We start from the raw sequence: 24,000 nt of genomic DNA, 5'->3' as shown, positions 1-24,000 counted from the left end.
ACGCGCAAAACCATGATCAGTTCTTGTCGGTTAGCTGGAGAATGTGGTCGCTGTCGAACACGACGAAACATGACATCCCAGATGTGTTCTATGGGGGACATGTCTGGGGAGAGTTTATGCCACGGCAACATGTTGACGTTGTTCGCTACAAAGAAGTTCTGTACGATTCGGGATGTATGGGATCAGGCGTTGTCATGCTGATAAAGGACACCACGCGGCAGCTGTGAGGACATGGTAGGACATTCGGACGAAGAATGTTATCCATGTAACGCTGAGGTGTCACATTTCCGTTAACGATTATCAATGGAGTTCACTCCTGGCCACAAATTCCTCCCCAAAGAATAACACCCCCTATACCATACGACCTGACCTCATGAACGCATCATGCCGCCGTTCGTTCTACCCTTCGTTCATCTCAGAACAGACACAATCGGCAGTCATAAGTGAAGACGACATTCTGCCTGTCACGTTGCTGCCAGCAACGTACAGTCCGGGCCCATCTCAATCGCTGATGTTGCGCTGTCAATAACTGTCCTCTGTAAGATCTGAAAGCCATTATTCCTTGAACCCTTAGTCACACGCCCACTGTCTGTCGACTAACCATATGCCCTAAGGCATTCGTCGCTGAAGACATCGCTGTCAGGAACCGATTCCGGAGTTTCAAAGTATGCAAGTACCGGTGTTCATTGGGCGTAGTTACCCTGGGTCTGCCTGTTCTTGGCCTGTCCAATATCTACCCGATCTGTCTGCAACATTGCTGTCTAGTAGTTAAAGTGTTCGTCATGTCGAAGGTCAGGTTTCAATTCCCCACAATGGTACAATCTGTAAAGCCCATTTGTGGTGTCTGTTTTTCACATATCGAGTGAGGGAGAAAATATTTTTTATGCCACGTCAGGAAAATTACAGCAAATGTTTCAAGAATTGAGCGTCGTGGGCCGCATCTCAGTTCACCCAGGTTACTATTCTATATCAGACAGCACTATACCAGTGCTCGCGGGTTCCACCAAGGTGTCTACAACCTGCGTCAATTGGATGTTCCTCCCGCATAAAGCTGACACGCCGTGATATAACTGCAATTCTGTTAAAATTGGCGTCAATCAAATCTTACTCGCTCACTTCAAAAATACAATGAAACATTCTGTTCCATGAAACAACCAACCTTTCGTTCCAATTTTAGATACCGATACAACTGTTCAAGATTAAACAGTTAGATAAGATAACGACCAGGTGTCTCGGTGCTTGTGTAGGTAGTTCAGCAAGTCGATTTCGTACACAAAAACGTTCCAGCTGTTTTCATAACCATGGAATACTCTCATCAAAGGTATGGCTGTTGTTTGCCACTTACGTTTTTGCTAATGTACAGGTTTTGATTAGCACTCAGTTTCATTGGAAATTGATGGGACAATCCAGGCATACAACACGTGTGCTATGACCGATACCTTCAGCCCGTCAATCAACACAGTACATGACAAAAAATGGCCACTTTACTAAGTCAATTTTGTTGAAGTATATTTCACGTATGTTACACACTATCAATTACGGAATGTTACAACATATTGAAGGTACTGAGTGAAAAAATGGCCACTTTACTAAGTCAATTTTGTTGAAGTATATTTCACGTATGTTACACACTATCAATTACGGAATGTTACAACATATTGAAGGTACTGAGTGTACATTAAACAGTCAATTCATTGTTTATGTACATAATGTATTTGTCAAATATTTAGTCAATTTGTTACTGGCTTCAGTATTGAAAGGGTCACGATCATGTTAGAATACGCAATACATGTATATTAATAAATAATGAAAAATGGATCCAACTTTTAAACAGAATAGTATCAAGTAAAATCAGATTATATGAAAACCTCTAAGTCCGTGCCTCTACCAATTGGAAACCTTGCCTTACGGACGATTACTAGGGGGCGGGGTGGGGGTGGCGGTCTGTGGGGTGTGGACGTCACAAACAGAAAGGCCATTAGATCTTGCATTAATCCGATTAGGTGTTAATCCGGACGATTTTCCTTGGAACTGTTCCGTCTGGATTAGTGGCCATGGCCTTTAACTGTACAAGGAATCTCGTTGACTCGAAGTCCTAAAGACTTTTAACAAATATCGAGTAATGCTTAATTCGAGATGCGCCATATATACCATATGGTCAATAAGGATTCTGTCGTGACAGACCAAATTATATCCTTTAGAGCGATCTATCGATTTTTAAAAGGGTTCGAAAAAAAAAAAGGTTTTACGGTAAAATGCTGATGAATCATAAACTTTTCAAAGCTAACGTTCTTACATTAATGATTATAATTTAACATAATTTGGTTTTATCATTTTGCCTACCAAGTATTTAAAACACATTGGCAAATCCCAGCGTTAAACAACAAACAAACAAACAAACATAGTGAAAATAAAAAAACAAGTTTAGCATCATTTTGATAAATACATGTATCTGCAATAGCATAATATATGTGACTCGTGGATACGTCTATTAAATAACACAAAGGCAAATATAAATAATCCTTTAACATTTGTCTTGCTTCATCTAATTACTATTTCAGCTTGGTTTGGCTCAGCTTAACAATTTGTCTGTTTGGTCCACATTTTGCTGCTTGCTCGGCGGAAGACTCCGGTAAATATCACTCAACAACGTCTATGATTGTGTACCTTAGCGGTGTCGAGATCTACTCTTTGTACAAGACATACGTATTTAAAGAAATATAATTTAGTTGATCATACCTCCATGTCAGAATGATGAGATCTGATTGGTCCACGTGATCTTGATAGAATAATGTGTAACCCGCCATATGTAATATATTTCTCAGGGGGCATTACAGGAATCACGTGGATTTATGAAAGACAGAATAAATCCCTATCACTCCGCTTCAAAGCAAAAATCCGCACGCTTTTCCGAGTCAACGCAAGTTCCGTGACCTAGCACAAGTTAACCTCAGTTCAATCGAACATCTGTTTTTATCAATTTTGAATTTTGTGTCATTTCTTTACCAATGTCACATTATAACTGGTCGGTAAGATAAATTCGTTATAGCAGGATCACTCGGGGTACATGGGATTTTATGCCCCCCCCCCCCCCCCCCCCCCCCCCAACACCCCCCCCCCAACAACCCCCACCCCCCCCCCCACCCCCCCCCCCCCCCCCCCCCCCACCCCCTCCCCGCGCCCGTTTTATCCTGCCTCAACTTAAAATATTGCTCTGACATTTATGTTTAACAATGCAAAACACACTCCCTCCTTCCCTGACACATCTTAAAATGTCACGGAACGGAATGCTTACATTCATGCATACTGTTCCAGTTTATGTAATTTACTAATATACGTTTATTGCAATCGGTTACAGGGTGGACTTGTCAAGTCGATGGCAAAATATATAAGCAGGGCGAAAATTTCACAACCTCCCTGGCCGGTCCATGTGTCATCTATACGTGTTATGGTGGCGCTGTGCAGCAGGTCAAGGCCGGTAAGTCAAGGTCAAGTTCAAGGTCAAGGACATAATCCCATGACAGTGAGTGAGTGTGGTTTAACGCCGCTTTTAGCAATATTCCAACAATATCACGGCGGGGGACACCAGAATTGGGCTCACACATTGTAACTATGTGGGAATTCGAACCCAGGTCTCGTGACGAGCGAACGCTTTAACCACAAGGCCACCCTATCGCCCGAATCCCATAACACTGCTGATGCCAAGACTGACATGTATATGATTTTGCAAGTGCAATTTAAAACACATTTCTATTATGCATGTCCCCGTGTAGATATGGTATTCATTCCCGGTGTTGCCCGATCTTTCGTCATGACCAGCAAAAACGTTTGCAGATAAAATATAACTAAAAATTAAGATGACGGATGAGTATATTGTAAGCCATCTTCCCGAGGCAAGTGAGTTGACTGACTATAAAAGTCCAGTTTCCACCCTTGCCGAACTAGGCTGGTATTATGGAGTTACATTTTGGCTGGACTAACGAGTCTATACAAAGTCCAATCACATTCGCGCAAGGAAATCGAAATCCGGTTCGTAAACTGTCGTGCAGATTTCGGTCGATTGCAGGATTTGCAAATCATGTGCACCGCCAACTCTTTGTCAACAGATATTTTCCAAATCTTTTCATGTTTCTCATCAAGGTGCTCCCATGATTTGATGCACTTCGCGATGTTAGACCCGTTTTATCACAATATAGATCTTGATTATCGTCTTGACTGGGCGCCGCCATTTTGTTTAAAGCAAATGCGAGTCATACGAGAGGTGGAATCTGATTGGTTCGTAGGAGAGGCATAGAAGGGACATAACTCGCAATAGCTACTAATGGTTCCACGATCGAGCCCAGGGATTCTAGCATAGTTTGGCAAGGGTGGAAACTAGACTTTTATTGTCAGTTAACTCACTTGCCTCGGGAAGATGATTGTAAGCGAGTCACATGTGCTTGTATGACACGAGAACGAAATAACCATGTTCGACATGACAACGTATCTGTGGAAAATATATCCAGACCATGTAAATACACTGCATTCTATACCTTCGATTGGCTGTTAAAATTGTATAGATCATGACACAGTTTATTGTTCATGTGTTCGTTGTTTTGTAAACAATTCAGTGATTGATATTATGAGCGACGATCCACGCTGTCGGAGTACAACCGTAACAAACAATCAACACCGAACCTGACCCCCCGATCCATTAAGTTGCATTGTGCGACCAGGATAGGTGGTGACCAATTCTATCCCGGAATCACACGGGATCAGCAAAATTATAATTGTTACAAACCAACGCTTCGTGGCCTCCACTTGTGCTTCATCAACCAGCACGTGTGTATTTCAGGCTGTGATCACAACGGCGTATGCATGGACATTGGTCAGTCTTGGACCAGCCAGTGTTTGACCTTCCAGTGCCAAGTCAACAATGGCGTCATCGGAATCCATATCGTAAACGGAAGTATGTATTGCTGTGAATAACATTAGTATAATCACACATAGTGTTTTAGTTATCAAACGTAAATTTAGAAATTTCCACCTAAAACTCTCTATCCTTATAAGGAAACCTTACAAATATTGATGCAGAGTTCTTCTTAGACCTTTCAAAATGCTCAGTTACATGGGAGAATACCGGAAGCTTGACAGGTCTTTGATAGCCTTTGAGAAGTTGGTAGAGTACACATTGGGTAGGTAGGTGCCCTGGTCTCTTTGCATATCTATTCTTTCTTGAAGGTTCCTTTAGTTCAATGGTTGATCTTGGTGTGAGAATGTCGGTTTGTTGCCAGAAAACATCGTGGTCAGGATTGTTGATGAGGTGTTTGACAGTTGACAGTTTGACAATGTACCTATACTCTATGCCTTTCTTCTTTTAATACCTCGAACATCCATGTAATCCTTTGGCAATATCTACACATGACATTGATGTCATTTTGTTAAATGTCTGAGATACCACCGACATACCTGCTGAAACGTTGGGACAAGAACACTGTGTGTTTCATAGCACATGATGAAAAGAAGCTGAAGCAGTAATTGAAAGGGTATTAATTATGTAACTATTCTCGGGGACAGTCAGAAAACATGTCATGATGGTTATCGATTTCGGTTCCTTTAATTCGGTATGAATATGTCACTTTGTGAAAAATTGAATGTTTTTCGTCAGAGGATTAATACTGGATGATATTTAATAATATTGCTTTATATATTGAAAAGTTTGTTTTATATGGTAAGCGGCGCTTAACCTTTCCAGGTGCATAACGTTTTCAGTTATCCAAACGGCGTCCTGTCATCAATCCGGTGCGGACAAGTCAAATCTGTGGATGATAGCTTGAGTATACGCGGTGTGATTACACACAGTATACTATTGCATTCTGCTCATTTCGACATTGCCGTTGACATTGACCTTCATGCATTGTACACTATATTAGTCCATAGAGGACTGACCATGTTTAAAGTCACATGTTAGCCATCATTGACTATGTTTTTGTCAACTGTGACCATTTTACAAAACGCAGTTCCTTAAAGTGCTTAGAGTACGCAAACAATTTTTGCATCAAGGGTGCAAAGTTCATGATCTCGTGATGTGATGTTATTGCTATAATTATCTACTCAGGTTGTGCGATCGCCGGCACTTGTCTCGGAGTGAATGAGATCTTCCGCCAGGGCTGCTTCAACTACACCTGTGACCTTCACATGCTCGGGCGACATCGTTCCTACAGGGTGCTGCTAAAAGAATGGGGTATAACCAAACTATAACAATTGTTGTCTGTTTCCACTGATGTAAATATTTATTATCTGTAACTACCACAGAAGAGGATCTTTTTAATAATAATAATAATAATAATAATAATAATAATAATAATAATTTCTGCTCTTCTATATTAAAACATATAGATCTGTTATGTTATCTGTATAAAAGGAAATGGACAATTTATTACACCGCAGTCAGCGATATGCCAGCTATATGACCAAGGCCTATAAGAATTCGAGTCTGGACGAGGCAAACCAGTCACGCTGTTGCTGTGCTGCCAACCTTTTTATACAGTAAACACAACTGAATTAGTTACTACCTATATCGTAAATCATGACAGTAGATAACCGTAAGAAGTCACACTGCCACCAGCTCTTTTCCCAAACTATACGATGGCGTTTCACATGAGCTTTGTACCTTCAGGTATTTTACTTCCCGTTGCTATGCAGGCATGCAGCTCTAACACATACAGACGTTTACTTATTAGAGATGAATGTGGTGGTGTATGCTTGTACGGAAAATTGAGTGATCCTACATGCATTACACCACCCGGATCACATGATGGACACAAGGTATTACATGACCAACATCAGCAACGCCACCTCCCTATCCCCGCCCCCCTCCCTGATCAATCGATACCCTTCCCATGAAGAACACAAGGAAATTTATAAAGTTTCAAATATTTCTAATGAACATAAGTAGAACCATGTAAACACATCTAACCATTTGTAAATCTAAATAACGATAACATATATTCCGGTGTCTTATCATGTCAGATTTCTCTGCAACCCCAACATGGCCTGAATATACCTCGAACAATGGCGGCAATTAACTACAACGATCCCACAGTGCATCTGTGTATTGCGTAAACCAACCTGGTTCCCTGGGTATGCTGCGCTGGCGTTACACTGTAGCTTCAGCGCAGCATACCCAGGGAACCAGGCTGTCCGAAACCTTATATTACAGACGGCGAACAACGACAATTAGTGTTTAAGTTTGACAGTACTATACTGTATAGTGATCTTACATTGATCTGTAGTATTCTACATGGTAAAAGTGCACCGTGTACGACAAGAATAAGGTGTTGGGGATCTCACGGGAAGGATGTGTTGGGGTTCTATACTGGCCTGGGATCTCACGGAAGCATGTGTTGGGGATCTATACAGGCCTGGGATATCACGGGAAGGATGTTTTGGGGTTCTATACTGGCCTGGGATATCACGGGAAGGATGTGTTGGGGATCTATACAGGTCTGGGATATCATGGGAAGGATGTGTTGGGGATCTATACAGGGCTGGGATATCATGGGAAGGATGTGTTGGGGTTCTATACTGGCCTGGGATCTCACGGAAGCATGTGTTGGGGATCTATACAGGCCTGGGATATCACGGGAAGGATGTTTTGGGGTTCTATACTGGCCTGGGATATCACGGGAAGGATGTGTTGGGGATCTATACAGGTCTGGGATATCATGGGAAGGATGTGTTGGGGATCTATACAGGGCTGGGATATCACGGGAAGGATGTGTTGGGGTTCTATACTGGCCTGGGATATCACGGAAGCATGTGTTGGGGATCTATACAGGCCTGGGATATCACGGGAAGGATGTGCTGGGGTTCTATACTGGCCTGGGATATCACGGGAAGGATGTGTTGGGGATCTATACAGGGCTGGGATATCATGGGAAGGATGTGTTGGGGTTCTATACTGGCCTGGGATATCACGGGAGGCATGTGCTGGGGTTCTATACTGGCCTGGGATATCACGGGAAGGATGTTTTGGGGATCTATGCTGGCCTGGAATATCACGGGAAGGATGTGTTGGGGATCTATACAGGTCTGAGATATCATGGGAAGGATGTGTTGGGGATCTATACAGGCCTGGGATATCATGGGAAGGATGTGTTGGGGTTCTATACAGGTCTGGGATATCACGGGAAAGATGTGTTGGGGTTCTATACTGGCCTGGGATATCACGGGAAGGATGTGTTGGGGTTCTATACTGGCCTGGGATATCATGGGAAGGATGTGTTGGGGTTCTATACAGGCCTGGGATATCACGGGAGGCATGTGCTGGGGTTCTATACTGGCCTGGGATATCACGGGAAGGATGTGCTGGGGATCTATACAGGTCTGGGATATCACGGGAAGGATGTGTTTGGGTTCTATACAGGTCTGGGATATCACGGGAAGGATGTGTTGGGGTTCTATACTGGCCTGGGATATCACGGGAAGGATGTTTTGGGGATCTATACTGGCCTGGAATATCACGGGAAGGATGTGTTGGGGATCTATACAGGTCTGGGATATCACGGGAAGGATGTGTTGGGGATCTATACAGGCCTGGGATATCACGGGAAGGATGTGTTGGGGTTCTATACGGGTCTGGGATATCACGGGAAAGATGTGTTGGGGTTCTATACAGGCCTGGGATATCATGGGAAGGATGTGTTGGGGTTCTATACAGGTCTGGGATATCATGGGAAGGATGTGTTGGGGTTCTATACAGGCCTGGGATATCACGGGAGGCATGTGCTGGGGTTCTATACTTGCCTGGGATATCACGGAAGCATGTGTTGGGGATCTATACAGGTCTGGGATATCACAGGAAGGATGTGTTTGGGTTCTATACAGGTCTGGGATATCACGGGAAGGATGTGTTGGGGTTCTATACAGGCCTGGGATATCATGGGAAGGATGTGTTGGGGTTCTATACAGGCCTGGGATATCACGGGAGTCATGTGCTGGGGTTCTATACTGGCCTGGGATATCACGGGAAGGATGTGCTGGGGATCTATACAGGTCTGGGATATCACGGGAAGGATGTGTTTGGGTTCTATACAGGTCTGGGATATCACGGGAAGGATGTGTTGGGGTTCTATACTGGCCTCGGATATCACGGAAAGGATGTGCTGGGGATCTATACTGGCCTGGGATATCACGGGAAGGATGTGTTGGGGTTCTATACAGGTCTGGGATATCACGGGAAGGATGTGTTGGGGTTCTATACTGGCCTGGGATATCACGGGAAGGATGTGTTGGGGTTCTATACAGGTCTTGGATATCACGGGAAGGATGTGTTGGGGATCTACACTGGCCTGGGATATCACGGGAATGATATGTTGGGGATCTACACTGGCCTGGGATATCATGGGAAGGATATACAGTAGCAGAGAATCCTAAATGTATGTTACCAGGTTTCACAATTTGAAGTGTTATCAGTACAGACTTCTGTATGCATGTTACAGGATGTACCAATGGAGTCAAGTGCCTCCCTGCAAACTACACGGAGACCTCCAACTGCGTGACGAGGCGCTGTGAGGAGCGGAATGGCAGTGTAGGTCTGTTTGACATCAGTCAAGGTAAGATGTTGGACCAGACTCCCAAATGCCAAGCAGTTAATACAAATCACCAGGGTTAACAGGACCGGGCACTGATCCGACTCAATCATGAGGATACTGTCAAACAACGATCCTTCCTAAGATGCCCATTTCACGACAACGAGGTGATTAAGCTGTTTTAGTAAATAATTATTCTTGTTGATTGCGTTTCAGCATGTGATTATTTATCAGTTGTTTGTGATTTTTTTGTTATTAATATGTGCGGCTATTTTATCATTGTTTAACAACAAGAACAAGAACAAGAACAACAACAACAACAACAACCACCACCACCTGTAGATAGGAAATGTAGATTATGTAATGACTTTTTTAGACTGTCCAATACGTTGTCAGTGGATGCCCAGCTGTGGGACAATCACAGTATCTTAAGCGTCACAGCGTGAATCCATCCTTTTATTACCATGGTATGCCCCAGGATATTACAGTGCGTAATAGAAAATGATAATTATAAAATTCTTTCGAATAGGGGCACATACAGCATCAGGCGTATTCAAGCCTACAAACCTGATCTTGTCCTTTTTGCTAAATCCAATGAAATAATTATAACTATTCAATTCTCTGTCCCTGACAAGATTCAGGACAAACATGGCAACTATATGGATCTCGCTTACAAAATGTCACGCTTGCATCCAAAGTACGAACCCAGTGGGCAAAATAATGTTGAATCAATGTTGAACAATGTTGAATCAATGTCAGTTTTATACATATTTTCAATATAGAGAGGCCAGTGTCTAATCAATGTTGGAAACAATGTCAGATTTCGACATGTTTTCAAATACCGAAACAAATGCCAATGTTGAAACAATGTTGTTTTTCAACGTATCAGTCAAATTTCAGCATTGAATCAATGTAACGTCCATGCTGGGGAATCGTTAGACTCCTCATAGTTCTCGGTGCCCTAGGTTTGGTACCAGCCCAATCTGTTGACTGACATTGGGGGAGTACCCTGGTTACCATGAATACAGCCCTCTGACCATATGGGTAATGCAGAGTCCTGCAGTGTTGGGGAGTCTTCATATTCACCGAAAAGTCCAGGGTGCATTCGATTGGCAGCGCTTTCTTGGAAAGTCGAAATTGCTGTCTGGGCTGCGTGTAGAGGGGGCAAGGGCCCTGAGCTGATAATAATATCATATTGTTTATCGCAGGTGTGTAACTGAACTTCCTGGTCTATACCTGTTTATCGGTTACGAGGGTGACAGCACTCGTTTGCTACGCGGGATGCCGAATACTTCAGTACATTTATACGTATAGTGGTATGCCGGATGCACCAGTACAGTACGCCGGACGCCATGGAATGGCTATCTATTGAAATTTACTTTTCGACTTTGTGTGTCGTTTATGGGCACACATGGTCATGCATTCAATGTTAAAATCTGATTTACTTGTTCCAAATGCGTACACTGATATGATTCAAGAGTTCTTAATTGCAAATTGAGGGGCGTGTCGGATGACTATAGAAAGGGTCTTGGTGTGGGGTGTGGGGTGTGTTCTTTTAGGGTGGGTAGTACGCCAGATGCACGTAAGTATGTGATTCCTATTTAAGATCAATAATTTTATGGCAAGTAGTCGACAACAAAACACTACACAATCTGATTCCGTCATATGTGTAAGCATGTTTTCATGTCAACATTATACCTGATACTTGTGTTGGAGTACCAGAAAGGTCACTATGATCTTGTTGCGACAGGTGATGCCTCCATATACCATCGAGGGACGCCAAGGTCGATACGTATAAGAGTAATATTTTGAAAAATGTCCAAGTTACGCAAAAGCATTAAGAGTATGTCAGTACAGACGCCCAACCTTCTCTGCCAGATTTGTGCATTCGTCAATATGTCCTTCAACATGTAAGGGTCTCCTAGTTGTCAAAGTCAAGTTTTCTTTCAATAACCAAGAGACGACCTTCGTTTATTCATCAGTCGACAAGTGACAGTCTGTAGCTGGGCCCGAGCTCATATTGCAGTGCTTCACGTAATAATGTTTTCCAAACTGCTAATAATATTACATTAACGATGTCTGTTGACCAAACAAAACTATATATTTTACACTGAGGCGCAATAATTGTTAGAGTTTCGTCCCTTAAGGGTTGCTTTAAGCTCATGATCGTGAGTTCTAATCCGAGATTCCCCCTGATTATGTAAGGTTTTAAGTTTTAAGGTTTCTCAGCGTCATAGCCTTGCTCGTGGATACACTAAAGTAACGAGACCTTCATCTCTTCTGGCTTTCCTCTCACATCAGGCTGACACGCTGTTATATAACTGAAATACTGTTCAAGGTGGCGTTATACCTACGTGGTTTACATATATTATAAGGACCCATGTAGCTCTATAAGGCGTGACAGGACCCAAGGATGCGTGTTCGAATCCAAACTTCGCTCAGATTATGATCTTCCTTGGTCTTGCCACCAAACAATCATCATTCCATTCTCAGTTCTAGCAGCCTATACTCAACCCCTTGAGGGTTCCTTAATACTCGTGAAGATCTTGAGCAAACCAAGCTTGTCATTAGAGACGACTAACGGGATCGGGTGGTCAGGCTCGCCGACTTGGTTGATGCATGTCATCGTATGCCAATTGCGTAGATAGATGCTCATGATGTCAATCACTGGATTGTCTGGTCCAGACTAGATTATTTACATCTTGCTAAAAGCCGCTAAGGCCAAACTCACTCACCGAAACTTAACCACACCTGTTTGAATATAATCATTAAAATAATTCTTCTACATAATTGCTTAAATATTATGTGATGTCTTTACACTGATTTTTGATTGACGCACACTGTGAAAAGAAAATTACTAGTATACGAGGTAAGTTTTAGATTTTAAACACATATATTTAAAACTTTCTCAAAATGTCATCGTATCCTAATTGCATGGATCGATGATCGTGATGTCAATCACTGTATTCTCTGGCCCAGACACGAGCATTCACAGACCGCCGTCATATAGCTGGAATATTGCTGAGTGCGGCGTAAAAAAACACAAAAAAAACCCCCAAAACAAAAAACTTTCTAAAAAAAAGAGTAGTTTTTTTCATGTTTTAGAAGTTCCTGCTTACAACATTGATATGAAAAATATATTGAGCGGCGTAATGGTATACAGCTGATGGTATCGATGGTATTTAATCATGCACAACCAGCACAGCTAGAGGGCTGCGACAGGCTCACGGTCGATTTTGGACCAATTACAAATGGTTCACGTAAAGTCGAGCCTGTCCTTTGTAAGACACCACCTGGTACTCATTGAGATCTCGATTACAAATACATTTGAAATATAAGTCAATATTTAAGTAAGCTTTAATTGATAACATATTAATTTCGAGTGAGGTTTTGCCTTCAAATCACAATCTGGCTGCTGCACTATGTACAGAGAGCGGAGAATTAAATGATGCTTGGAAATGATGCTTCAAATATCAGTTCAGCTTATTTAGATATATACTATAATAGCAATATGTATGTCACATAATGCTGAGTTAAATAACCAATAGTTATCTGCAAACTGATAACCTTTAGGGATCCGAGTAAGTACAGGGGCTCATCACTCGAATGCTGTTCGTATGAGGCGACTATGTGAATCGGATGGTCAGACTCGGTGATTTGTTTCACTGTAGTCATGTATGTACGAGGGGCGTTCAATAAGTTTTGCAACTTCAATATAAGACCAAGTCATCATTATGTCCTCGTCATCCTGGAAGGGTCTTCCACGTAGGGCAGATTTCATTTGCCGGAACAGGAAATAGTCACTAGGGGCTAAGTCTGGGTTGTACAGTTAAATCACCAACCCTAAAGCCAAGACGTAGCCCCCAGTGACCAATTCCTGTTCCGGGAAATGAAATCTGCGCTATGTGGAAGACGCGTCCAGGATGCCGAGGACATAAAGGCTGCCACAGAGGCGTGGTTAGGGGGCCAATCTGCGGATTTCTATAAAAGTGGTATTAAAAGCTTGAAGGACAAATGGAATAAGTGTATTGAGGTGAATACGTCCGTATGTATGTATGTATGTATGTATGTATGTATGTATGTATGTATGTATGTATGTATGTATGTATGTATGTATGTATGTATGTATGTATGTATGTTCTTGTGTATGAATTTTGTATTAAATTTCTAAACTTGTGATTATATTTTCGTATATTAAACCTCACTTCAGACCTGGATTTATTAGCCAATCTTAGATTCAAAATTTACCCCAGACACAAGAAAAGCTAAGTGGGAACCTTTAATAGGTAATCTCAGTGGTGCTACCACTAATTATACCTGTCATAAGTATAATTCATTAACTGAGCATCAAGCGAATAACAACAAACAGGGGTAGGGTTATAATCATGAGTATTTGAACTGAACTTCATTATTGCACGTATCAAATGTGTACACGTATTTGATGTATGCTAAAGTACATAATTGGTCATACACATTAACTTTAATGGTCTGTTTTATTATGCCCTGCTGAAATTAAGTTTTGCAGGTGATGTAGACACGTGGTACGCCCGTCGCGTTTCGTTTCCGGGGCATCACTCATACACCATGCAATATTTATTCATGAAACTTTGTATACAAATCAGGCATACACTGAACTGGAGCCTCGTGCTATTCAGGAAATTATTTGCCTTTCCATGACAACAAGTTTCATCATTCTGATGAAATACAAACATTGTTTGTCAGGCACGGGGAACATTAACAGTTTCGCGAAGAACTATTGTAAACAAAACGTCTTTAGAAGACTAAAACTGCGACTACACTATGAGACATCTCCAGTCCCAGCAAGACCGACATACATGTTGTGCCACTTGATCCACTACCAGCAGTTGGCTATATACATGTGACAATTAGACGCAGTGTCAATGTGACAGTAAATGCAGTGGAAATATATCAATGTTTTGAAAGTGGAGCACAACATGTCAGGAATCAAGTGATGATGGCAGTTATTATGATGACAGTGGCATTGATGCATTCACAACTCGCAGACTAATCATGTTAAACTACAGCTCGCAAAGTTGCGAAAAGCATGTCTGACAAACACCTGAAATACAGTCTCGTACTTTGGACAAGTCTTGTGACTTCATAGGATCTTTCAGTTTTGGGAGATATTCATGAACTCGTTCGTCATTCTTGAACCCTGGACCATTGTTATGGATCTGACCCATATCGGTGTGCCTCCCTTAACTCTTCCTTTCGTTAGCTGCTATGTCATACTGCCTGCAGATATATTAAGTTGTCTGTGAACTCCGTCCTTTCTGTAATTTCCTCCTCCCGATCCGGATGTTGCTTTGACTCATGTTTTGGTCTTTAGTAACTGCGTTTGAGTTGCTTTGATGTGGATTCATATGTTGGAATAGATGTAACGTTTTAAATGTGTTAGTGTGATGAATATAGATAAGATTGCATATAAACTTGGAGAAGATTAGTCGTTTTATAGGCATACGCTCTCAGCTCCGACAAGCTTTTTTCAGGCTTAACATACATACCAGATTCATTAGACTTTTTTTTAGAAAATAAATATATGTTCAGAAAATCATAGATACAAATGAATGCACCTTATTTTATGCGTCGTATTTCTGTTCAAGCTTGCCAGACACCAAGCCATGAGTGCGTCAAGCCAGGGGAAACGTATGTCGATAAATGCCGCACTCACAAGTGCAAACAACAAGTATTCCTTGGCATAAAGGTCTTCTCCTTGGAACCTACGAGCGCATGTGAGTCTTCCGTAGTTGAGTGTTGTCTCGACCGGACATTCTCGAACCGAGGACCACTTTATACCGAAAACTTCATCCACGGACATCCGTTGATAGCATAGATCGGGTGTACAGGCATGGTTTAAAGGTTGATGATGTGGATCGTTTGTGTTTTCATTCACTCTATCTCCTCGTCCAGTGACGATTATTTACAGGCCTCCGTTATATGGCTGGAATATTGCTGACTGCGGTATAAACAACATTCACTCACTTTCTCACTGAAAAACCTTGATCTGTCTTCAGTATGTTAGTTCTGTGCAATGCTCCGTTTTCAGTGTGCGAGGACGCTAACGGCAAGTGTCACGGCGCTGGCGACGTCTTCAGTGTCAGCATGAATAACCACCTTGTCCACAACTGCACCTGTCAATTGGCCGGCATCAGCCCCCACTACAAATGCAGTGATGCGGTACCTTAAGACAAATCCATGGCGGTGTTCTGTCTGTGGGATATCTTTCGCATGTAATAATGAACAATAAAATAGCTTCCTTTCAACTCATAGTTAAAATTGTTTCATCTACATGCCAGTTTGAAATATCCAGTGTGTTATATCCATTCTTTTATGATAAATACCCTTGACCCATTCACCACCACAGCTTCGTTGCGGAAGTGACGTCAACGCCTCCATATATCTAATCTCTAACTGAGCAGATAGATTCTCTCGCTTGTGAGAGTAATGTGATTGGACGGCTACTTTTAGCATCGTGCTGTTCGAATCGTGGTCAGAACGAAACTGTGCTAGCGAATGGGTCTTGGCTATATATCATAATAGAATGGAGATAAAACCAACGGTTTTGCTGGAGACAATGCCTTCCGGCCCTCATGATTTTAACAAAGGTTCATATGACTTTCTTCCAAATTATTACGGGGCGTTGGGGTAGCCTACTGGTGACAGTATTTGCTCGTCACGCCAAAGACCCGGGTGCGATTTTCCACATGGGTACCATGTGTGAAGCCCATTTCTGGTGTGCCCTGTATATTGCTGGAATATTGCTGAAGCGGCGTAAAACCACACTCACTAATTCACTCTAAATATGAATAATTATTTAACAGCAGTTGTTCAATATCGTAGAAAATGAACCGATCTTGACGCTGCTAGTCGAGATCATCGAGGATCAGGCCAGGTGAAAGAGTATTGAAGTGTTTCAAGTTTACTTCTATCATATCAGTGAACGTAAAACCAGTAAAGGTTGTTGATATGGTTATATGGCAATGTGTTTTGTTGTTGGATAATGATTGTGGCTGTGTTGCAATGTTTCTGTTGAGATTCAGTAGAAGTTCATTGCATTGTATTTGGACAATGCTTAGTTGTCAGGAATGTAGTACAATTTAATGTAAGCAGTGGTGAGGAAGTTATTATATTTATGAGACGCTAGAATTATCTGTAAAGTTCCGGAATAGTATGGATGGATGTCAAACGTTATGGAAACATGTGGAATATTCTGTGATGTGATGGCACTGTGTGGAAAGTTCTAGAAGCTAGCTGGATTATATAAGTGGAGCGGACGCGTGCCTGTCTCATCTCACATTTGATCTGGCATTACATCAAGACCAGCTTTTTTTGTGTGAAGATCACTATTCACCCAGTATTCCTAGCCGAGGCCTTTCTCGGAAGCTTGACGACTGTTGCGGCGAGGTGATTATTATTCTTGTCTTGTCGTTTCCACTGCTGTCGCATTTTATACTGCCATGAAATATTATACTTCCGCTCTGTTGTGTCATTGTAATTGCTGTCCAGTAATTTGTATTGATTTGTAAGCCCTCGTTAATTTTGTAGTACAATTATTGATTGTATACCGTTTGTTGCTTGCTTGTTGGTTTCACACTTAATTCATATAAATTTGGGAAATCGACACGTAACACTGTAACTGCTTTCGTTCATATGTATAATGAGGTATGGATACAGCAGGAGTATAATGCGTTTTCAGAGTCACCCCCTACACTGTAAAAAAATGTGTTCAGAATGTAAACACAGACATGACATGTTTTGTTTAGATCTAAACTTGATTAGGAATGTGTTTATATCCTAAACAGAATACACACTTGGTGTGTTCTATCTAAACGCATGAAACATGACAATGAAATCTGATTACTAAAATCATCCCTTATATTTATATAGTTACCACTAACCCACTAAGCCACCGAGGCTTCCACAAATATGAAAGTGCGTAAACTGGCAATTCTAAATGTCCTTGTGTATACGTACCTTTAACGCTGTTATTGATTTCTTCCGTAAATTGACATACACGTCGAAAGTATATGTTGTCCTCAAGCCAAATGTTTTGGCCACCCATTTTTCAAACCAATAAAATCTTAAATAATAATACAAGACTAAATCTCTCATTCTTTAATAATTATTACTGCATCAACCACACGTATGTTTATAAGTAAACAGAATGCATATTTGACTTAATTATTGATTTCACATATATCTTGACCCCATTTCAGCTTTTGATGTGTTATCCCAACAATTAATCCACCTGATTCGACACAACAGTGAGACATTCCATGAAAATATCCATTATTACTGCAACAGTTAATCTATTCAGCTGTATTCTATGTGGCATCTTGGTCATTGATCTTTACTCTGAGTCGGAAGTTATGCAGCTACTGGCGACAGATGTCGCCGTCATTATGATTGGTTGAAAACTGGCATGTGACGCTATTTCAAGACTGCACATTAGTTCTTATCTTAACTTGCCTGGATAGTAGAACCCTTGCAAGTTGCATGTTATTTCCGCTGGAAAGGTAGGTACATACGTAATTAAATACTAGTATTTAATAATAACATCCTGACATTTTAACTCGTTTACAAACTCTCACATGGTGTTTATGTTAATTAATAATTAGAAATATTCTGGAAATAAATTTAATAATGATTAAAAGTATGTTAGCCCTTTGTCTAACAGTCTAATGTAATCATGAAGTTTGCATGTGAAAATTATGCCTTTCCCGATTACGTGGAAGAGAAATATGATTGATTACAGAAAATGTGTACTTCGTGTATTTGGCTGTGACATATAACAGACACACATAAAGGTCATAATCACGCTATTTATTTTATTGTGACGTTTTCCTTGGAAGATTAAAACATAAATTTCAAGTTCTGAAATATAAACATCAACACGAAAGAATAACTAGTCTCGATTATCCAACGAAACAGATTCCGTTGGTTGTACAGGCTCAAATAATACATGTTATGGTGAAATAACTGTTTATTATTTCCCTTATAGAGATAAACAATTTGACTTTTGTTTTAATTTAATTACAAAAACAGCATCTTACTTGAATATTAGTTCATGTGCAGTCAGAAGATTAATCAAGGCCATACGGTCGCTAAATTATCAATTATGAATAAATGTGTGTAAACAGTTGCGTTTGCCTTGCGGTATACAGTGTAAAGAGTGTAACCATTTCTATTCTACGATTCCTACTATACCATAAGCATAAGTATGAATCACTATCAAATAGTGATGATATCAAGTGTTCACTGAAAGGTGAGCTCATCCTGCCCTACCTGTGGCATCCCTCACAAATACATTCAAAGCAAAATCAAGTGAAGAAAAACACCACGGGAACATATGGTACAAGTCAAAACAGGGAATTTCATCGGACATCATTGTTCTCATAGATGCGTCAACAAGTTTCACTGATGCGGAAATGTCCTCCACATGTAAATTAAAATGATTTGAAAATTTTGCTGAGACCTTGCATGGAATACTGATGAAGAGACTTTTGATGAAGAGTCATATGTCATTCTTTGAAATCTTAATAGAATGATCATGCTTTAAATTTGTTGACGTATATTGTAGACTGAACATGCTCTTCCTCGTGCCACTCCTGGTCAACCTCATCGTGGTGAGCGGTCAGAGTAAGTATTTTACTTATGTTTGTACCTAAACTCCCAGGCAAAAGAAAGTATACGCCCAGGTTTGAAGGTGACTCAAAGTGAAAAAAATGAAATGGTTATTCGAGTGTGATGTATTTGATACGGGTACCACAGCTATGTTTTGAAACTAAAATTGCAGTATTTCAGCGACTGTTTTTAGCCTGGTAACGTTTTTTATAACGTTTGTAACTTCTGTGCAAAATCAAATGTTCAAGTGAATACTTTCTTTTATAATTACCCGGCAGTTTATATAAAATTCGTAAAATGTGTATACGTAACTTTAACTTTGTGCTTGATCAGTAACACATGTGTACTGTGAGTCTTTGATTCGAATTCCCATAACTCGATATCGTATAAGACGATGTAAATCTATGTTACTTGTAAGTCTGTAATCGGGACTACGTTCTAAGCTGGACCAACTGTTGTCTCGAACTAGACATGTCTCGAAATACTGTCGACGATCCCCAGGATTTCGAGTTTAAGAGATTGTTCGCTATGTACCAAGGCGTACATATATATTATTGATGTGAACTGAAATAGTCACTGAACATTTCTTGTCCATTTAGTTTAAAATTTATATACATGTGTATTTAGAACATTGGTTATAATTTTGGTTTTGAAAACAAGCAGTAATACCATAAATATGATTTTTTATGTCGGCAAATATATGCATGAAGCATTGAAGTTTTGAATTAAAGACATTTGTACATCTCAGTACGGTTTATTCTCGATAATCCAGCGTATTATATCTCCATTCTATTATAATAAATATGCTGGACCTATTCACCATTTTAGCCTCATTGAGACAGGTTAACGGGGTTCGAATGACACGGCGATACAAATAGCCGTCCATTCAAACATTTACTGTTCTTGTTTAATGAATTGAAAGTAATTAATTAACGTACTGAAACAAGCGGCGAATTCATCAGTACCAGATCCACTCGCCATGTTGTATTACGTCTCAAATACAAATGGAAATTCATTCTATGAAATATATTGAGAGCTCACTCGTACTAGGTACGATTTAAAGTATGGAGAGATATATGCCACACTCGCATTGAAAAGAGACATTTTCATTGGTTGTTGAAAGCTCACGAGCGAGACAAATTGTATGCTAAGTAAATGATAGGATGGACTGAGATGTGCCTGTTTGTTTAGCGGAGCCATGCAACATCGGCGGAGTTGTGTACCAGCCCGGAGAGAGGTACATGGCACCAGGAGGGATTCCATGTAAAATGGTAAAATGTGGAAATACGGCTGACATCGAGTACGGTATGTACTAGTATCTGTTTCCGTAGATTTGGTAGAAATCTGACAAGTTTTGTCTGATCGTCCCTGGATGTTATCGAAGGCGCTACATTGTGTTAAAGTTGACGATTTGAATGTAGCATTCAAATATTGAAAGTTGTATAATTGAATATTTAAATTGGATCTTGGTGACAAATGCAGTAGGAGTATTACTTTCAGGACATGATCCCGTCGTGGTATATATATATATATATATATATATATATATATATATATACATATATATATATATATATAGTGTGTGTGTCTGTCTGTCTCTGTGTGTGTGTGCGCGTGCGTTTTCTATCAAGCTTCAAATAAGAACCTCCTTTTCAAATAAATTCATCTCAATGCGCGTTGTTGAAACTGATCAACAGTACATACCTCAGTGCTATTTTGGTTGGTGCTTCGTAATGCACAAGCAAGATACTTTTTAGACAAAAGCTAAAATAGATGCACCAAACGTTTCACGTCAACACGTCATCCACCTTGAATATACATGTGAATGTACCTACTTTACCATACACAAACGAAAAAGCAACAATCAGAGTGACTTGCCGGGCGCGGATACAAGGCCCCACCAAATTCACCCCCTCCCCCACCCTTCCCTGCCCCCACCCTTCCCTGCCCCCAGAAGGCCCGGGGCTTGAGCTGGACTCAGGAACATGTGCACTCTTGTTGTCTGCGTTCTGTTCGTGTTGTTATCTGTGTTGTGTGTGTTGTCTGTGTTGTGTGTCTTCATGTCTGTGTTGTGTGTGTTGTCTGTGTCGTGTGTCTTCATGTCTGTGTTCTGGTTGTGTTAAACCGCTTCTGTGATATCATCAGAGTTCTGCCAAAATGAAGCATACGGAACAGATGCCATCTTACACTTTGCATCACCCGGTAAGATCTAAACGTTTATTATTGGAAACTGTTGCATTCCCGAGTTGGAAACAAAAGAGTAACTATGTGTTGTACAGTTTCAACAAACCAGCTAAGACATCTCATGATTAGTCTCGCTTGCACTAAGGGGCCGATAATAATCTTGTATGGGGTTGGAAGGCTGTGAGTTTGGTTAGATAATATTTAAGACAGAATACAATTACTTTCTCTGAAAGGAAGATACAAACTCATTTTTTACCAAAACAACAATTATAAAAAATGGTGTAAAACTGGGCAATTTTTTTTCTAGTATTACAACAAACCCCGACCCCACCTCCATAAACACGGAAATGGTCGGTCCCTAAGTGGTAGTTGAGTTCATTGAAACTGGACTTTTATAGTCAGTTTATTCCCTTGTCTCGGGAAGATGGGCGCAGGGCGAAAAGAATGAATGTTGTTGAATGCCAAGGGCAGCAATATATGCAGCTACATCACGATGGCCTGTGAATAATCGAGTACGGATCAAGCAAACCAATGAAGGCAATCATGAACAACGATCGGAGTACGATGACAAATTTTGCAAATTCCAGAGCTTGACCTTCCGATTCCCATTTTTGCCTGCTCGAATGACAAACACAGGGTATTAGGGACTTATACTGACCCACACAGACGATGTACAATGTGTATTAGCACATCGTTAACCTAGATGTTTATGATAGACAAGTATAATCTGTGCTCTGATAATCTTGCGTAGCTGGTTGTTCGAGAAGACGTGTTTGAAATCTTTCATTATTTCACCACTGTTCCTGAAAACAATAACACTGGATAAAACACAACGACTGCTAATTTTTCTTTAACGACTTCCGAGTGCCCAAAAAGCTGTAACCACTGAGAGTAATCTTCATCGTTACTTAGCTCCACCTGGATGAATACGTTAAGAATCACGAGAATCCCGTTTTCATATAATCCGAGCCAAGTTTAACGTTAAATACATTTTTTCAGTATGTGTGTTTTCAACGGTGTTTATCAACGGTGTGAAACAAATACCATGAGTAGCCATCAGTACACGCGGGTTAGCCCTGGGATGTTACTGTAGTCATGTTCTTGTATGTTGGTGGGTGAGAAGATATATGACGGCATCAAGCCAAAATAAGTGGCTTTTAATTAACATTGAAGCTTATCAACGAAAGCACAGAATGTCGACCTACTGGACGATGTTGATCGATTAACATTAATAAAAAAAGATTGTACCATGTAATGTGTTTGTTTAGTTGTCTTACACTTCCAAGTCACATTTTTCCTGAATTAATTTTCTATCAATCATATGTTGTCATCTTTGGTGAGGATTTGAAAACTTGTGAAGAAGTTTGCCATGGCTTAAACGTTTCTCTCCCTGAAGACCATCAGTGTCTACCAGAATTCGGTCACAATTCTCTGCAACCAATGGTTACCTCTGTTGCCTTGTGTTTACCAGTGGTTGCCATTGGTACTCTGGGTATCTGTGTCTGGTAGCCATGGAAGTAACTCGTGTTACGTCTTGTAACTAGGTTGCCGGAGCCAGCTGAACTCCACCCAGTGCCTGAAGCCTAACGATGTGGAGGAGATGGATTGTGTCACCTACACGTGCACCTATCACCCGGATGTGGCGCACGGTGTGCTGACAAAGGACCCCGTTCAAGAAACCCGTGAGTCTGAGAGTCAGGAATACCGTGTCAGAAGTCCCTTGTGGAATTTCCCGGGGTTCCAGTGTATGCCATTATAATGACATGTCGTTATGTATTGTGTACTGGTACATACCAAGATAATATCGAATGCCCTTGATTATCTATCCTCACACGAATACATTTAATTATCTATCATCACTCGAATACCCTTAATTATCTATCATCACGCGAATGCCCTTGATTATCTATCCTCACACGAATACATTTAATTATCTATCATCACTCGAATACCCTTAATTATCTATCATCTGACGAATACCATTAATTATCTATCCTCACACGACTACCCTTGATTATCTTTCATCACACGAATACCCCTTGATTATCTATCATCAGACGAATATCCCTTAATTATCTATCATGACACGAATAACCTTGATTATCTATCATGACACAAATACCCCTTAATTATCTATCATCAGACGAATATCCCTTGACTATCTATCATGACACGAATGCCCTTAATTATCTATCCTCACACGAATACCCTTAATTATCTAGTATGACACGAATACCCCTTGATTATCTATCATCATACGAATACCCCTGAATTATCTATCACCAGACGAATATCCCTTGATTATCTATCATGACACAAATGCCCTTAATTATCTATCCTCACACAAATACCCTTAATTATCTATTATGATACGAATACCCTTGATTATCTATCATGACACGAATACCCCTTAATTATCTATCATCAGACGAATATCCCTTGATTATCCATCATCACACAAATACCCTTGATTATCTATCATGACACGAATACCCCTTAATTATCTATCATCAGAAGAATATCCCTTAATTATCTATCATCACACTAATACCCTTAATTATCTATCATCACACGAATACCCTTAATTATCTATCATGAC

At 40.7% G+C, this 24,000-nt stretch overlaps 2 protein-coding genes across 2 annotated transcripts in view; both read left to right on the top strand.

The window, feature by feature from the left end:
• Window positions 1-1,227: 1,227 nt before the first annotated feature.
• Window positions 1,228-15,856, top strand: LOC139469087 (uncharacterized). Its single transcript, XM_071251212.1, has 8 exons — window positions 1,228-1,321; window positions 2,562-2,632; window positions 3,359-3,478; window positions 4,835-4,948; window positions 6,098-6,223; window positions 9,483-9,596; window positions 15,197-15,325; window positions 15,640-15,856. Exons 1-8 carry the CDS (start codon window positions 1,302-1,304, stop codon window positions 15,777-15,779), a joined length of 834 nt encoding a protein of 277 aa, XP_071107313.1. The 5' UTR covers window positions 1,228-1,301; the 3' UTR covers window positions 15,780-15,856.
• A 3,324-nt stretch (window positions 15,857-19,180) lies between these two features.
• LOC139467601 (uncharacterized) overlaps window positions 19,181-24,000 on the top strand; it is a 29,170-nt gene continuing 24,350 nt past the window's right edge. The window contains exons 1-4 of the mRNA XM_071249133.1: window positions 19,181-19,232; window positions 20,409-20,522; window positions 21,363-21,419; window positions 22,946-23,083. Of these exons, the coding sequence (XP_071105234.1) occupies window positions 19,181-19,232; window positions 20,409-20,522; window positions 21,363-21,419; window positions 22,946-23,083 (361 nt within the window). The remainder of the gene's footprint in view (window positions 19,233-20,408; window positions 20,523-21,362; window positions 21,420-22,945; window positions 23,084-24,000) is intronic.

Source organism: Haliotis cracherodii, unplaced genomic scaffold, assembly GCF_022045235.1.
Source record: "Haliotis cracherodii isolate W230 unplaced genomic scaffold, xgHalCrac1.p SCAF_2, whole genome shotgun sequence".
NCBI classification, from domain to species: domain Eukaryota; kingdom Metazoa; phylum Mollusca; class Gastropoda; order Lepetellida; family Haliotidae; genus Haliotis; species Haliotis cracherodii.
Note: the sequence above shows the minus strand (reverse complement) of the source record. Positions and strands in the feature narration are given on the sequence as shown.